The sequence below is a fragment of the Gorilla gorilla genome, chromosome 15 (assembly GCF_029281585.2).
Source record: "Gorilla gorilla gorilla isolate KB3781 chromosome 15, NHGRI_mGorGor1-v2.1_pri, whole genome shotgun sequence".
NCBI lineage: Eukaryota > Metazoa > Chordata > Mammalia > Primates > Hominidae > Gorilla > Gorilla gorilla.
In genome coordinates this window covers 25959349-25977265 of record NC_073239.2, presented here as the reverse complement: position 1 = coordinate 25977265, position 17917 = coordinate 25959349, and the positions used below count along the sequence as shown (strand labels likewise).

The following is a 17917-nucleotide window of genomic DNA, read 5'->3' as shown; positions in this document are numbered from 1 at the left end:
ATGAATATGATTTGAAAAAATATATAATGTAGCATCATTTTAGAGATGTATGTTCCAATGCTGCTCATTCTACCATACTTCGATGTAACTTCAGATTTCAGCTCTACTATTTATTGCTATGTGACCTATGGCACGTCTCTGGGCCTGTCTCCTTATCCAAAAATGCCAGCTGATCATTTAGACATCTAACCATTAGACTGGCGATTACTAGAACTTTTACGTAACTGTTAAAATATATATGCTTGCACCTCAGAGGAGGAGAATTACTATTCTAGGTGACTTAAAAATCTTACGGTATATCAATAATCTTAGGGATGTGTTGATTTTTATGCTTGTGCCTGGGATTTTTGAGTAGCTATTGAGACCTTTTTTCTTTACAAGGGACTAGAAGGGGAGGATGAAGGAGCCATAAGTATGCTTTCTGACAATACCGCTAAGCTAACATCAGCTGTTAGGTAAGTGAGCAGTATATCCTCTTTGAAGTCTTTCTGTTGATAGGATTTTTTTTTTTATTTAACTAAAAAATTGTTAATGTTTTTAACTAGTAGGAAACTGTAGGCAATAGCAAATATAACTTTGAATTTAAAGAACTAAATTGTATTTAACTAAATGTTTAAGCTGATTTTAGTTCCCTCTTAGATATAGGAGATTATTCATTCTTTCACCAGTTAGAACTGTGTAATAGGGGTAATTTTATGAGGAAAATACTATTAATGATAAAGTAAGGCAAGCGATTATTAATTTTATTATAGATACTGTTTTCTTAACTAAAAGTTAAACAGTTTTTTCTGTACTTTGAATGCCATTAAGGAGGGAGGAGGCTGGGCGCGGTAGCTCACGCCTGTAATCCCAACACTTTGGGAGGCTGAGGCGGGCAGATCACAAGGTCAAGAGATTGAGACCATCCTGGCCAACATGGTGAAACTCCATCTCTACTTTAAAAAATAAATAAATAAATTAGCTGAGAGTGGTGATGCACGCCTGTAGTCCCAGCTACTTGGGAGGCTAAGGCAGGAGAATCACTTGAACCTGGGTGGCAGAGGTTGCAGTGAGCCGAGGTAGCACCATTGCACTCCAGCCCAGGCGACAGAGACTCTGTCTCAAAAAAAAGAAGGAGGGAGGAAATGTGTTTTAGAAATACAGATAAAGCATGTTTCCATTAATTTGATTTTATTTAAACCTCCAAAATTTGGAATCAGAAAGTAAAATGATCGAAATAATGATATTTGGGAGCCAGATTATTTTAAAATAAGCATTTCACCTGTATTAATAAATACTGTAGGTGTTCAAGTCTAGAGATTAAATTAGTTGATAGTTTAATTTGTCATCTTGTTACTGTTTCACTGTTCTGAGTTTCCACAGGGGAAACACCAGGCATGAGATAAAGTCTATATCATTTTAGAAAATTTATTGGTTAATATTTAATTTTTTGATACTTGCAGTTCTTTGCCAGAACTCCTTGAGAAAAAAAGACTTATTGATCTCCATACAAATGTTGCCACTGCTGTTTTAGAACATATAAAGGTAAATTTAACTTTTTCCCCCCCACAATATGACTTGCATTTACATAGGGTTTTATACTTTGTAAGATGCTTTAGTATTCATTATCTTATTGAGTCCCCACTGTAACATGAAGTATAATTATGGAAGACAGCAGTATTATAGTTATTTTTTTGCAAATAAAGAAACCTAGGAATCCAGAAAGATAAGTGATTTCCAAGGTCACATGTTTAGTAAATAGAAGTGGGAATCTATGATATTTCTATTATATTGCACTGCCTCAATATCACTGCTGTACATACTACTGTATTAATAGTAGACTTGTATCTCAGCATCAGTAATAGATTTGGAAATCTCTTTTACCAGAGTTCTATCTAAAATATCCATTAATAACATCACTTTTATTTATGTGACTTTGTTCTGAACTTTTTAAATTTAGAGAATCTGTTAACATTGAGGCTTCTTACTGTGTATCATTGAACTGTGATTTTGAAACAAGTATGTTGGGAGTTCTATATATTGTTATAGTTCTTTTTCTCATTACCGTGTTCATGATTGCCCCATTGTCAGCTTACTTAATCAGTCCTTCAGTATTCTGCTGTTATTTGTTCTCCACACTTGGAGCTGAATTTCTGTGGCAGATTGACCATAAGCTAAAACTTGGCTAATATTGACCCCTCCTTTCCATTTTATATGATGCATTTGAAACTGTTTAAAAAGCTGAATATAATTGCTGGCTGTCAGAGAAGTTGATAACACCTGGGATTTATTGAGAAGGTACTTAAAGGTATTATTTAAATAATTTTAAAAGCCACAAAAGCATTAGAAAGGCACTAACATAGATAATGGGCAGCATGCAGTTTAAACCTGCATAATTACTATTACGCCAACAACCTAATTTTTTTTCTTTGTTTCACCTCTTGGTACTTGATATTTTTCAGGTTCATAGAGGAATAGAAACAGAACTGCAGTCTGTAGGTGATTCTGCTGATGTTTTCACTTCTATATGTAGTGTCTCTGTGAAATGGCAAAAGGCTGTTCAGATCTGTTTACCTGAGGTCATTGTCTCTTGTGGAGGTGATACAGATACAGATATAGATGTATAGATATATCACCAGGAGAAATACAACAGAGAGCTATATTGAGAATTTCGTTCAGGTCGGAGACTAGAACTTATAGTTTGAGAAAATTTTGGTTAATTTACTTATTCAATCATGTTTATTGAGTGGCTCTATGTATATTGTACTAGGCCCTGAAGATACTGTAGTAAACAAGACAGACAAGTTCTCTGTTCTCTTGAAGCTTATATTGTAGTGACGGTAAACAGAGTAAGCAAATTAGAAAACAAGTTAACTTCAGGCATTTTAGTGACATGAGAACAACAGAAACAGCAGGGTGATGTGAGGCAATGGGATATGAGAATGGCTGAGAGGCCTACTCTGGAGTAAGTCTGCGAGTGAAATCACCTTTGATGAGGTGATGTTTGAGTTGAGACAGAAATCACAGGAAGGAGCCAATTAGTGAAGATCTCAGGGCCAACCATGCCAGGCAGAGGGAATAAGAAGTGCAAAGGCCCTACGACAAACAAATTTGGTATGTTTGAGAACCTAGAGAAAGACAAATGTGCTTTATTGAGGAGGGAAAGAGTGATGGTAGGATATGGAATCAAAAAAAGTAGAAATTTAAGTATGATAACTCATTAGAGGTTAATGACATGATCTGATTTATGTTTTAAAATAAAGAGGACTGTGGAGGATAAGGGGCGATGAGTTCTGGAAATAAAAGTGGAACTGGAAGACAACTATTATAGATGTCTAGGTGAAAAATGATTTATAAGACGTAATTTACTTATGAAATTTCTATGGTGCTTATTATAATTTTACACTAATGATTTTAGGTGAGTTTTTCAGATCAGTTTTTGCTAACAGAGGCCATCTGTCTGAGATAGTTTAATATGCTACCATGCCCAACCTAAACAATTCTACTTGAAGACCTCTTGGTCTTATAAAAGAAAGTGTTCCCTTTAGGGTTGCTAATTCTCTGGCAGAGCATCTTATGCCAAGAAACTAATCTGTCATTCAAGATATTGAGTGATTTTATGTAAAAGATAGATTTTATTTATTCACTTATTTATTTATTTTGACAGGGTCTCTCCCTGTCACCCAGGCTGAAGTACAGTGGCACAATCATAGCTCAATACAGCCTTAACCTCCTGGGCTCAAGGATCCTCCTGCCTTACCTCCCTAGTAACTAAGACTATTGGTGCGTTCCACCACACCCAGCCAAAAAAATAGATATTATTGAATCATTATCTTGCTAATGATCCTTTTTCATCATAAGATCTGATTTAAACAAAGTGTGCTATTGAGGACATTCACTTTACAGAGGGAAAATAATGTCATCTGTAGAACACACTACTCCTAGTTGGGTCATTCTAAGAAGCCCAATTAAAAATCAGAAGTTTTTTTATATCCTAGATAAAGAAGCATATTTATTTTAAATATTTTAAGTTCTTCCTTGTCAAAAGTAGCAGATAAACTGTATTGTTCTCATTATTTCTCATTATTCCTAGTTACAGAATTTCTTCTTATAACTTTTCATAACTCTTAAATTTCCATCCTTATAATATTTACTTTTAAGCGGCATGTTTATTTATACCATTACTATGTTAAACCACCTACTGCTGGCTATGTTAATGTTAATTAAAGAAATATTTTGCTCCGTAATCTCTTCTCTTTTCACCAGAATTTCTTGACCATCTGAGCTTTACTTATTTGTGAACATATATTCACCTAAGCACCATTTTTTTTTTTTTTTTTTGAGACAGTCTCACTCTGTCACCAGGCCAGAGTGCAGTGGCACACTCTCAGCTCACTGCAACCTCCACCTCCTGGGTTCAAGCGATTCTTCTGCCTTAGCCTCCTGAGTAGCTGAGACTACAGGCACGGACCACCATGCCCAGCTAATTTTTGTATTTTTAGTAGAGACAGGATTTCACCATGTTGGGCAGGATGGTCGCCACCTCTTGACCTCATGATCCACCCGCCTCGGCCCCGCGAAGTGCTGGGATTACAGGCGTGAGCCACTGCGCCTGGCTGTAAATATTTTTTACTAGTTAGAAGATTGTGTCATGTAGAGGTCTCAGCATTTCTCTTAGTATTTGACTGTATTAGTTTTACATATTTCTTCTTTTGTTTAGAGTATAACCGCTTCTTACATTTCCTTCAATCGTTTTCTAAAGAAGAAATTAATCTTTTTAGAAGTCCTGGCAGTTACCCCGCAATTGATGTTTTGGTGGAAAATTAGAGCACACCAGTTTGTCATAACTTTAAGAAACATTTTCACTTTATTGATATTCTGAGGATTTTAGTGATTTGGGTAATTTGGGTGTAATAAAGAGTAAATTGTTGAATACTCATTTGTTTTGAGTCATCTATATTTTTAAACCCTTTCTTTAGTTGTTTTTTCATCCCTAATACATAGAATGCAACTTTTCCACTTGCTGGTTGTTAGAGAATGGCTTCTGGGATTACTTACATAATTTGTAGACAGCCTGTTTTAATTATTCTTAGCTCACCTATGTAGCAAACCTGAATAAAGTACTCTTTAGCTCCAGATACCTAAAGAAAAGAAGCCTACTTGTAAAGCATAGTTGATGAGATGAGAGAGAGAAATGGTATCATGTGTTCTTTCCCCCAGTGTTCCCACCTTAGAGGAAAAGCACCCACATCTGAATGCTCCAACCAACCAGATATAGCTGGTAAAAAATAAGCTATCAATAAACTTTGTGAGGCAAGGCTTAATTGTTACTGGATCCTCATTTTTGTTTTACTTGTTCTTATAGACAGTCTTATAGGGACTGAATTAGATCTAAAGACATCATCTGATTAGGTGATGATGTCTGTACTCTAAAGAAGGCTTAACCCTTGTTGGTAATGCTAGCTTTTTACTAGTGTTCCTTCTGAGGACTGACTTTTTATTTTTATTTTTTGGTTCAACTGCCTTATATTTTTATGGGGAAGATAAGCTTTCAAAATAAAGTGGAAACTCTCTTAACTGATCTCCACTTAGTTAACACACCAAATTAACTGATGCCCTCTGTAAACCATAGTGGCCAGTAGCCACATTATTAACATGTCATAACAGTTTCCTTATTATCTTGTGCCTTTTTCTGCTCTCTCGATTGGCTTTTTTTTTTTTTTTTGCTTACTAATGAGTTATTTGTGTTTTATTGCATTTATGTCAATTGTATGAGTATGAAAAGATTGTTTCTATAAAACTAAGTTGCACATCTTAGAAAGACTCAGTGAACATGATGGTTTAAATAAATATTGTTTGAATTAGGTGTAGGTAAAAAATCTTAACCATAAAAGATTGGAAAGCCTCAGAAAATACTGTATTTTACGGAAATTGCTTTGCAATGTCTCTAAAATTTTTTATTCCACTCCCAAAGAACTGAACCTGGAAATCATAGGTGATTTCTGATAGGTGGGCTTTATGCAAGAAAGAAAAAAAATGTCAGTCACTGAATCTCTGTACTCAAAGAAGTCTTGGACATAGATCAGTGATTGACAGACTGCGTATTTTAGGTCTTAAGTTAAACATACAACATAGATCCTGTTTTATTCTTCACATAAACTGACTTTTTTTTTTTTAACATTAACTGACTTTGATTAACTGATCACTATTGCTCCTGATCACATTAGAGGTCTTTTACTGAACTAGAAGTCAGAACATTTCTCTGGCTGGATTTTGTGCTGATTTGTTTAAAATGATCTCTTGTCCAGTATGCATATCAAGTGAAAGTTCTTATTACCTTGGTGTCTTTTCTTTAAGACAGAGGAAAAATATATTCTGTATCAGAAAGTTCACAGTGGATGAGCTATCACTTGTCTTTTATCTCTTCTCATCTCAAAATAAGATTAGTTACTATGAGAATCTGAAGTATTTTGTTTTGTTTTGTTTTGTTTTTTATTGCAAGTATGACAAAAGATAGCTCTTCAGTGAGTGGAATATCCTTCAACTCCTTACTGTGAATTTCTGGAACTACTTCTACATCTCAAAAAAAAATATGTATGAAATCAACTTTCTCTTGCTCTTGGCTCTCACTTCCCTAATACCTACTTTTATGAGGATGAAGCATTGTCATTTAGCAAGACCCAGTTTAATAGATTCATAAAGATTAAATTCAAAGGAATAAAGACATCTCAAAACTCAATAATGAGAAAGCAAACAACCTGTGTTAGCCAGGGTTCCCCAGAGAAACAGAACTAATCCTTGGCTGAAAATACAAACATAGGATGTGGGGATTTTTTTTCTTTTAAAGGGAGAATGAACTTTTTTTTTCACTGTTACATAAGATATTTAACATAGTAGGTATATTCCCACATTCTACAGAGGAGTTGAATCTCAGAAATACTGAATACTTGCCTTAAGACCATCTACCAAAGCCTGAATTTTAACTTGGGTTTTTAAGTCCCATGTTCTCTCTACCATGCTGTAGTTCCGTAAAACATATCTACTAAAATTCAGTGAGAATGGTTTGCTCTTTTGTAATCCCTTTGGAGTAACCATAGGATTAGGAATAATTTAAACTGAAAAATAACAACTAAGCAAGGTTTGGTGGCATGCACCTATAATCCTGGCCACTCGGAGGCTGAGGTGGGAGGATCTCTTGAGCCTAGGAGTTCAAGTCCAGTTGACCAACATAGCAAGACCCCCATCTCATAAAAAATAAAAATAACAAAAAATAGAGAGTAGAAGGGAACCTCTATAGTCTGTGATTTTTCTTTGTTGATTTCCTGTTTTTAATTTCACTGGTTCTGCTCTAATTTTTATTATTTATTTTCTTCTGCCTATTTTGGATTTAACTTGCTGTTCTTTTTCTAAGTATATCTTTTAAGAGTTCAACATTCAGCTGGGCGCAGTGGCTCACACCTGTCATCCCAGCACTTTGGGAGGCCAAGGCAGGCAGATCACTTCAGGCCAGGAGACCGGCCTGGCCAACATGGCAAAACCTCATCTCTACTAAAAATACAAAACTTAGCTGAACATGGTGGCGCACACCTGTAGTCACTCTGGAGGCTGAGGCATGAGAATTGCTTGAACCTAGGAGGCAAAGGTTGCAGTGAGCCGAGATCGTGCTATTGCACTCCAGCCTGACAGAGTGAGACTCTGTCTCAAAAAAAAAAAAAAAGCGCTCAACATACTGGTTGAATAAATTAAAACTAAGTGATTTCTGAGAGCCATAAAAAACAAGACAACAGTTTACAAATACCGCAGAAATATCATAAAGCAGTTTTCAGTATTTCGTGATAATAAGGTCACTTCTGTTTATATTTTTTATACTTGCCATCTATAAAGATCACTTTGTGTACATTTTAAATTTTTTATATAGATCATTTTAGTCTGAATTTAAATATTTTTAGCACAAGTCAATACATAGGATAAATTTACAGATTAAATATTGTGTTCATATTCTAAAACAGATTTAAGGCAGCTCCCTCAAATAGCACATAGAATGAAAACAATCTGATAAAAGCTCACAAATAATTCAGTAAAAGCTCAATAGTTATAATGTTAATTCTCAAATTTGGCTTTGAATTTTCTCGCAACCAAGATAAAAAAGAGAGAGATGATTAAGATAAAAAAACCTCTGTCAGAAAGATTTTCTGTTTTTTATTCTAAGCAAACCATTTCTTAGCATCACATTACAAAAGACATTGCTCATATTGGGCATTATCTAGAATAAATTAAGTGATGTAATGAGGTAGTATTTAATATCAGTTACCCTTATAGATTTCATGTGACTGTTTTGTATAGCAACTTTCATGAAAGCCAGGGATATAATATTAAATACAGTTCAATGAGAGCAGTTCTATGAGTTACCAAGGTAGCCAAGTCTATCGCCCTCTAATGGTTCTCTGTATATGTCCTGTTCTTAAACTAAGAATAGAATTTTTATCATCTAGAGTGGAAAGATTGCATATTCTTTGAATAATCTATAATATCATTTTTTCATTTTGGCTTTGATAGGATTTAGATAACAAGTTGAGGTTATACATTCTGATTTGGGCCTGGAATGCTAGAAATTCAATGTTTTTGGTTGAGAGAAAAAATGCATATGTTTGGAAATGAGATAACCAACTAGTAAGATTGATAATCTGTTGTAGAAATTGAAGAAATAACCTGGTCTCTCACCTTGATAGTATACTGTCCCATCTGTGTACAGAAGAGAGGTAGAAGTAAAATGAATTTTGTTCAAGATTCCTAAGTCACTATAGCACATGAGCTAAGTTCATTGTAGCTTGGAAACCCAACAAGTAAATATTTTCTGTCACTTGTATCATAGAACACCTTTAAATACAATTTTATGGTTCATCTTGATTTTTTGTAACATAATTTTTCACACTGACAAACCCATGCATATAGTGGGAAACCCACCAGTATGAATTGCAACAAAATGCACACCTGAATAACTGAAAATAAATTAACCAGCTATTTTGTTATATTATACAAAGCAATTGAGTTTTGGAGAATTCCAGTTATCTTGCAGGGCACTATACATACAATAATGAACAAGCAGTCTCAAGGAGTTTTTACTGTAGTGACATATACCAACCATAGATGATTATAATGCAGCATTACTGGTGCTACCCACCTGGATATCCAAATACAGCCCTGAAAGATGCCAGGAATTAAACATGTGAAGAAGTAAGAAAAAACAGGAATGGCTAGAATATAAACAGTCTTCAGCTTAGGTGTAGGTGATATTCTAAAAGTCTGATTCTAAGTTCGTTGTAGCTTGAGATATACTTTTTTTTTTAATGACCAGAATGTATTTATTTAATATACATCACAAGGGCTCAACTGAGGCTTAATTTAAAAGACAAAAACAAAAATAATACCACAGTTCATGATACAGAGTCTATACAGAAATCACAAAAAAAGACAGACCATCTAAGGAAAAGTTAAAAAGACGACACAAGGACGGGCTGGGCAGCCTGGGTCAGGGCTCCTGACTGGTGACCTGTTTTGAGTAGGTTTCTTGCAGATACTTCTTAAAAGCTGTGGGGTTTTTCCAGGGTTTGGCAGCATGCATGTTCAAGGGGCTATCAATGTTGGGTTCTCCTAGTAGGCTGGAGATGGAGAGTGTTCTGGATGGAGAGCAGAATGGTCCTGATGTCATACAGGGCAGACCACTTGTCCTTCAGGATGTCCAGGCATATGTTACCCTGGGTGTCCACACTGGGATAGTAGCAGGGTGTGAGGAATTTCACCATGGGTGCATTGTAAGGGTAGTCACTGGGGAACTCTAATGAGAGCTTATGCTTATACCTCAGGTCTTCATATACTGTGGCAGCTGCTCCATGGATGGCCCCTACCCATGTGAAAAGGTGGTCTGATTCAGGGAAGGCAGAAATGCCCTTGTTGCCACACATTATGAGTCATGAGCTCCTGTTGTTTTGCCCATGGGACCCCCAGCGGCACTCCAGCTTGGCTCTGCTCCTTTGTGGGAGGCTGCGATGCTAGTGGTGGCTGGGTCGCAATTTTGGGAGGCCATCCAGGCGGTGCTGGCAGAGAGACGGGAACTCGGAGAGCTCACGACTGCAACTGTGGGGGTATACTTTCCTATAGATATTACGTCGTAGGTAGGTTTCTGTCTCACAAACCCTATCTAATTCATAATCTGGAATATTCCTAACATAGCATTGCAACATAGAAAGGTTTATCATTCCCTGTACCTTCTGAGAAGTAGGGAGAAAGGAATATTGAGTTCTTACTGGTAGAAAGGAGGTATAACTCTTTATTCCCTTCTTGTCTTTCTTTTCACTGCTGAATGGTTATTGGGGATAGAATTGGGGTCTGAAGCAGAGGGAAAGCCAAGAAGTATCACTCTAGACTTGGTCATCAACCCAGTCATTAGACTGAGGTAAGAAATGGGAATTATCGCTAGCAGCGAATGGAGTTCTGGAACAGTAGTGTCTATAGCTAGACTGGGGAGAGAAACAGTAAAAAGAAGGAAAAATCCCTGCAATTACTTATAGGAAGGAAAAGGGAATTTCTTTTGTGTCCTTTCTTGGTCGTCTGGCAAATGTCCCAGGTTATGGATTTTCAAAAAGCAAACGATATGTACTTACCTGTACTTCTCAGATAAGTCTTTTTTAGAGACAAGTCTATGTTACCCAGGCTGCTGTTGAACTCCTGGGCTCAAGTGATCCTCATGCCTCAATTTCCTGAATAGCTGGGATTACAGGTGCATGCCACAGTGTCCAACTTTAGCGCCAGATAGGTTTTAAGATTATTCCCTTTTGGTGACAGAAGGGACAAACTAGTTTTAGAAAGTGCTCCCTTTGTTCTTTCCAAACCCTGTTGGCTGTAGCCAGTCAAATGTCTTACACAATCTGTATATGTGTGTATGTGCGCACAGCATGTTAATGTTAATTTGATATAATATAAATTGAGGCAGTGTACTGAAAAATGAATGTAAAATCAGTCTGATTGTTTACCTGATGACTGAAATTTGGAGAAAAGCACTAGAATTTTTTTTAATGAGATTCCTCCCATAGAATGTCCTTCTAAAACGATTTTTGAGAAATGCATGGCTCTCAGAGTTTATGTTCATTATATATAATCTATATTCCACGCATAGCGCTTTTGATTGTCTAGAATGTTCCCCTTCTACTCACTTATTCTTAATATTTATTGAAGCTACTGAAGAATCTCAGTTTATTATCTTGACCTTGTTATTTTGTTATATATTTTTAATTTGTTCATTTTTTATGTCACTCTTATTACCCAAACTGTATTCTCTTTTGAGCCCATGTTGTAGAAGAAGATTAATCTTTGGAATTACAGAAGTTGCTTCTCTTAGTGTTTTCTCTCATTTCAAGAATTTGAGAAAAGGCCTATAGAAGGAAGCCATAAAATCGTTCTTGAGGGTAGTGTAATTTTCCCTATTTTCTGTGGTATACATTAGAGTATGACCAGCATTTGAATCTCAACTCTGTACTACTTCTACTCTGGTAGTCTTGAACAAAAATATGTTTCTGTATGTCTGTTTCTTCATCTTTAAAATGAGATTAATAATTCCTAGCTCATAGTGTTATTTGGAGAATTAAATGAGATGATGTAAGTTAGTAATTTTTGAACACTGTTCTCTGGTACCCTAGAGCTGTATGGAGACATTTAATGGATCACTTGTATCTATTTTATGTTGAGGGTTCTGTAGAAGATTTGGTTTGAGAAAGAGGGTCCTGAGGCTCTCTCTTTAAAAACTCTTGAAAGCCATAGTTGTAAGTAAAGTGCCTTACACATGATAGGTGCCTTGAAGAGATACTAGTTCTCTTATGCAGGTTAGAAAATCTGTATAGCACTTCACTCCTTTTCCTCTTGGATGATGCTCCCTCATAATCAGTATATTAAAGGGCTGTTACTTTTAACAACTTTGTTGAGATGTAACTCATGTACTTTGCAATTCATCAATTTAAAACATATCATTCAGTGGACTTTAGGATATTTACAGAGTTGTTGCAACCACAATCTAATTTTAAAGCATTTTTGTCACCTCAAAAAGAAACCCCCTACCTAGTACCAATCACATTAAGTTGTTTTTGGACCCTATTTCCATTGTTCATTAGAAGTTGATGTTAATAAGTAAATTACTACATCAAAAAGAGCAAAATGAACCAAATGCCTGTACTTACATAAATCAGTGAGCCATGTTTTTTTACTGATTTATATAGTTCCAGAAATTAGATTCTGCTATGGCATTTAGCATACTTAAATTATTTATTTATTTATTTATTTATTTATTTATTTATTTATTTATAGACAGGGTCTCACTATGTTTCCCAGGCTAGTCTCAAACTCCCAAGGCTCAAGCGATCCTCTCACCTCAGCCTCCCAAGTACCTGGGACTACAGGAATGTGCCACTGCACCTTAGCATACTGAGTTTTACATATGCAGTCACAAAAGACTAGATTCTTTACGTTTTCCACTTCTAGAAGTTCGTTCATCTATTTTTATGACTTTTAAAAATGATTACTTGGTCTGTATACGCCCCGTTCTTGGTTTCGAAATTCAGCAAATGCAAGTGCTTGTTATAAGCCAGGTGGTGTTAGACTCCTAGGGTTAAACAATTAATTAAACATGCTCTAAGGAGTTTACAGTTTTAGAAAGACACATAAACAAAGGACAGTAATATACTGTGATCTTTGTTATCATGATGAGGTGTATAAAGTGCTGTTGATACACAGATAAGGGAGTAATGAGTTATTTTGGCCAAGGAGGAGACTGGGAGAGGGTCAGAAAGGGGAGAGAGTAGGGATTGAAGGAAGAGTTGTAGAAAAGCTACAGAGAGGGTAGACGTTGAATGAGTAGAATTCACTGAGTAGATGGTAGAGGAGGAATATATTCTGCAAAAGCTGAGAGAATAACTTGAGCCTAAGACTAGAGAATTAAAAGCAAACACAGTATTTAATGACAAGTTAAAGTTTAATGAAATAACTATTTGATGTGACTAGCGGAAACTGAATTTAGTGAATAGTGATAAAACAGAAAAGGTTAGCTGGATCAGAGGGCCTGAAAGTTAGTTTAACAGCTTATTTTAGCACCTTTCCCCTTCCATTCCTGACTTCATTCTGCAGATAACAGCTTTTCCCAAGCTAATATTCACATTAACAGTTCCTAGTATCATCATTGTCATTCCCCAAAGTTTTCTTTTTCTTCTTTCACTACTTTGTATCCCATATCCTTTCTCATGTAAATTATAAAATACCCATCTTGTCCTTTCCGTTCCCACAGCCACTACTGTGGCCTTTTTCCTAGAATCTCATATTTCTTTTGTTCATTTTTAGTATTATTGGTAGGACTTTCTCATTTCTAGGACTTTACTTTGTATCAATTTTAGTATTCAAACTAGCTTTATAGAGTAGCTAAAATAGTTCCTATATCAGAGAGTCTGAAGAATATGAAGGGCTGGAGATTTCATAGATAAGAGCTCACTGACAGGGAATCCTCTACATGCTGATGTAGAATATATTGTTCAGTGAAAGGAAAGGGCAGAAAAGAACAGTATCATACTTCTTGTGTCAGAAAGGAGGCGGATATTAGAATACAGACTCTGCTGATATTTGCACAAAGAAACTAAAAAAAACTAGAATAAATAATAAAAGAAAATACCTATAGAAGCAGGTAGAAATGGGGTGGAAGAGGACAGGGGTGAAAAATAAGGCTTCTCAGTATATGTCTTTTTATGTTGTATTCATTTTTGAACTATCTAGATATTTCATCTATAAAACTTTGGCCTTGCGTGCCACTGCAAGGGAGTAGCAGTGAAATGACTGATTTCTTGTTGCTCCATGTATCAAATTCACTCCTTAGTCTACTGTTTAGATGTTTCTACCTTGTGCCTTGGCATGATCTGTTTAACTGAAATGAACTATATCTGTGTCCCTAAATCACTTTCAAACTTCAACTCAAAATATATCACTTCCTCCTCAATTGGCTATTTATTTCATTCTGCCTTTTAGCATAATGTATTTATGTTGTATATTTGTATGTTGGTTCTACGTTGGTATTACTATAAATCCTAATATATTTCATGAATGATTTCCACTCCCACTTTGATTGTTTACACCCTTAATTATAAAAATTGTTTTTATAATTTCATGAATGGTTTCTACTCCCACTTGATTATTAACACCCTCAATAGTATCTGAATTATCTGAAGCATAACTTAAGAGATATTTGATAATTTTTATTTGCTTTTGAGGATCTTAATATGTTAACTTTATTTGGATAATTTTAATCAGCAAAATTTTCAATTAGGAAAGGTCTCACACAGCAAAGTTTTACTACGTTTCCGTTATCTTAAACTTCAAGATATTAAATAGGAAAACTAATAAGGAAAAAGTTTTTTAAAAAAAACAAAAAGGACAAGAATTTAGTTTAAGGTAACTTTCCATCCAGTTAAGGTGAATATATGTGGATTTGCACACTAAAATAGTAAACATAACTTGACCACCTGACATGAATTTTGCATGGAGTATAATATGATTTGTATGCCAGTAACTAATTAATACAATAAGTAAGAATTGTGTTTTTATCTTTGCTAATATATGTACGGTATGCAGAATTACTGCTGAATTTATCCATCAAATATGGTAAACAAAATAATCTGTTGGTTTTTTTCTATATTAAATATATATTCAAAAGTAAGACACTTTAAATTCTTTTAAGAAATGAAGGCCAGGCACAGTAGCTCACACCTGTAATCCCGCACTTTGGGAGGCTGAGACGGGCAGATTGCTTGAGCTCAGGAGTTTAAGACCAGCCTGCACAACATAGCAAAACCCCATCTCTATAAAAAAAAATACGGAAAAATTAGCCAGGTGTGGTGACACATACCTGTGGTCTCAGCTACTCGGGAGACTGGGTTGGGAATGAGCCTGGGAAGTTAAGATTGCACCACTGTACTTCAGCCTGGTACTTCTGAACTGTACTTTTGACCTGTCTGAAAGAACATATCTTAAAATTGATCATAGAAAATAGAAACTTACAAGGTGAGTAGACCATTATGTATTTTAATGACTTAATATATTCTCATCTAATGTTTATTTTGAAACAGGCAAGAAAATTGGATGTATATTTTGAATATGAAGAAAAAATAATGAGCAAAACTACTCTGGATAAATCTCTTCTAGATATAATATCAGACCCTGATGGTACGTACCAAAAATTTGAGGTTAATGTAAGTTTCATATCTGACAAAAGCAGCATTTTCAATTGAGTAAACTTTGAATAGAATTGTTGTTTTTTTGACAGTCAGTGCTATTATCAAGATAATTAAATGAGCTATTTTCTGGGAAAATTTTATAACTTAGCAGTTCCTACAGTGGAAAAATAATTTGCATTTCATTTCATTGAACTTTTATTTGATAGTATTTAAGCACTTTTTATATTCACTTGTTTAAGGTGATATATGCAAAGCTTAATATCTGCTGGTTCCAGGAAGATTTGAAGGTATAACATTCAAAGCAAGTGTCTCTAAGTGATTCGCTTCCTAATTACTTTGGTCTACCCTCAGTTTCCTGAAAAGATGTATCTAAAACTAAATTCTGTTTTACATGTTTAGGGAGTTTACTTTTAAAGGAACTCTATGGCCAATCACTTTAAATATTTGTATGTTAGATTTTCTTAAAATATAACTATTTGTACTTAGAAAATATGATCTATGGAGGCCAATATGTTAAGCGAAAGAAGCCAGGCGCAGAAAGACAAATATCACATGTTCTCACTCATGTGGAAGCTTAAAAAGTAGATCTTATGAAGATAGAGTTACCAGAGGCCAGGAAAGGGAGAGAGGTGGAGGGATGAAGGGAACAAAAAAATATAAACGTATTTTTTACCACTGAACTGTGCACTTAACAATGGTAAAGACTGGCCAGGCACAGTGGCTCATGCCTGTAATCCCAGTACTTTGGGAGCTTGAGGCAGGAGGATTGCTTAAGCCCAGGAGTTTGAGACCAGCCTAGGCAATAAAGCAAGACCCCATATACACACAAAAAATGAAGAAAGTTAGCCAGGCAGAGTGGCATGCATCTGTAGTCCCAGCTACTTGGGACACTGAGGTGGGAGGATCCCTTGAGCCTAGGAGTACGATGTTGCAGTAAGCTATGATCGCACAACTGCACTCCAGCCTGGGTGGCAGAGCAAGACCTTGTCTCAAAAACAAACAAACAAAAAAAACCACAGGCAAAAATAGTAAAAAAAAAAATTTAATGTAATCCAATTGTAGTTTTTAATTATAAAGATTGTGGGATCTACATAGAGTCTTAGTCTCTGAAATTCCCTAAACTTTAGAGACCTGTAGATCATTTCAGAATAGTTTTGAATTCAAATCTCAGCTTTTTCCAAAACAAATGGAAAGCCTAGGACCCATTTTGCATATAAGCTATTTAAGCTGCATAATTATGGTTTTTGAGTTATAGTTTTGGTATGAATTTTAGACTATAATCCAAATTAGAAAATAATTTAAAAGTCCAAACTGTTTTATAATTAACAATTCTATTTATACAAACATCTGAGAAGCCATAAGTATTGCTCACACTTTTAGAAAGCTAGATTTGTGGTGAGAACATAGCATTTTAAAGGTATATGCATTTTACAGTGAAAGAAATTCAAAAAGTTATATAAGTCTATCATTTCTGAGCTATTCCTTGTTATTTACAGTAACTTTCGAGTAAAGTTGAAACAAAAAAAACATGTTGACAGAAGGGCAATCAGTCCTGCTTTTTCCTTTCCCCTTTCTCAAACAATTTATCCTTAAAGATATTAAGTAGGATAGAGCAAGGTAGGCATTCTTGCAAAGTAGCAGTCTAGTGCCACTTTGGTCCAGAATAAGATGTTGGAACCTGAGCAAGATGACTAAGGGCATCCACTCATGGAATAGAGGGAGGATTAGTAATCTGGCATTAGATGTCAAAGTTCAGGAAAGGGAAGCAGAGTGTCCACATGTGGGAGTAGTCTAGCAAGGTGTGTGAGAACCATAACAGATTGAGGAGGGTGACCTCTGCACAGGAACAAACCAGCTTGGGCCTAGGTGAGGTGAGACATACGTCTAGGTATGTGGATGGGTCCACTGCAGGAAATCGGAGCTCAAGTGAAGTAAGAAGGGCATCCATGCAGCAAGCCCGTGGAAGCAGAGATGGGATATTTGTTATATACAGGGGACTGGCTAAATAAATATATTGGATAATATAAAGAAAGCCCAATTTCCCATTGTCAGAGGAGGAATTTATAAATATAGAAAGGGAAAAAATTAGAATGAACCCTGTAGTGTTGGATTGGAATTAGAGGTGTTGGTGTGAACTTAGTGTTTTCGCTATATATCTGTTCAGATACAGAAATAAATATAGATTGTATGTTGGGGAGGGGGGGCGGTGTACACTCATGTATTCCGTAACTCTGCCAACTGAAAGGGCCTGGGAGCAGCAATGCCCAACTAGTAAAGATGCTGCCTTATAAATACAGTTTCCACTAGGACTCCTTGGAGAGGTAGCTGATTCCAGAGGTGGGGCAGGGAGCAAAAGTACAAAATGAGTCTGGAACATTTTTGTTGTGTCAGAAGGCAAGGAAGCTACTCCAAAAATGATGGAACTTGTCAAAAGAACCCAGAAGTCAGCTTGAATAGGCTCCAGATAATGACAATTTGAGCATCAAAATAAATAATAACAGATTATAACCCACTGATAAAAGAGGATGCCAAGAGTCCATGTGGACATAATAAATGAATAAATTGAAATTTCATAGGATATTTATGCAGTTTCAGAATACCTCCCCACAAAATACTTATTAACTGTAAGAAAAAGTAACGGTGCAGTGGAGAAGCCTGATAAATACCTTATTAGGTAA

The 17917-nt window shown here is 35.7% G+C and overlaps 1 protein-coding gene and 1 pseudogene across 4 annotated transcripts in view; one reads left to right on the top strand and one right to left on the bottom strand.

Annotated features, from left to right (window-relative positions):
* Nucleotides 1-17917, top strand: part of SCFD1 (sec1 family domain containing 1) — a 107129-nt gene that overhangs the window by 51377 nt on the left and 37835 nt on the right. For 3 of the 4 annotated variants that reach the window (XM_019009843.4, XM_019009844.2, XM_063697719.1), the window contains 3 exons: nucleotides 382-455; nucleotides 1443-1524; nucleotides 15132-15228. In XM_019009843.4, the coding sequence (XP_018865388.1) occupies nucleotides 382-455; nucleotides 1443-1524; nucleotides 15132-15228 (253 nt within the window). The remainder of the gene's footprint in view (nucleotides 1-381; nucleotides 456-1442; nucleotides 1525-15131; nucleotides 15229-17917) is intronic. The other variant, XM_055361353.2, reaches the window with a different exon arrangement.
* Nucleotides 9466-10063, bottom strand: LOC101141238 (ubiquitin-conjugating enzyme E2 C-like; annotated as a pseudogene).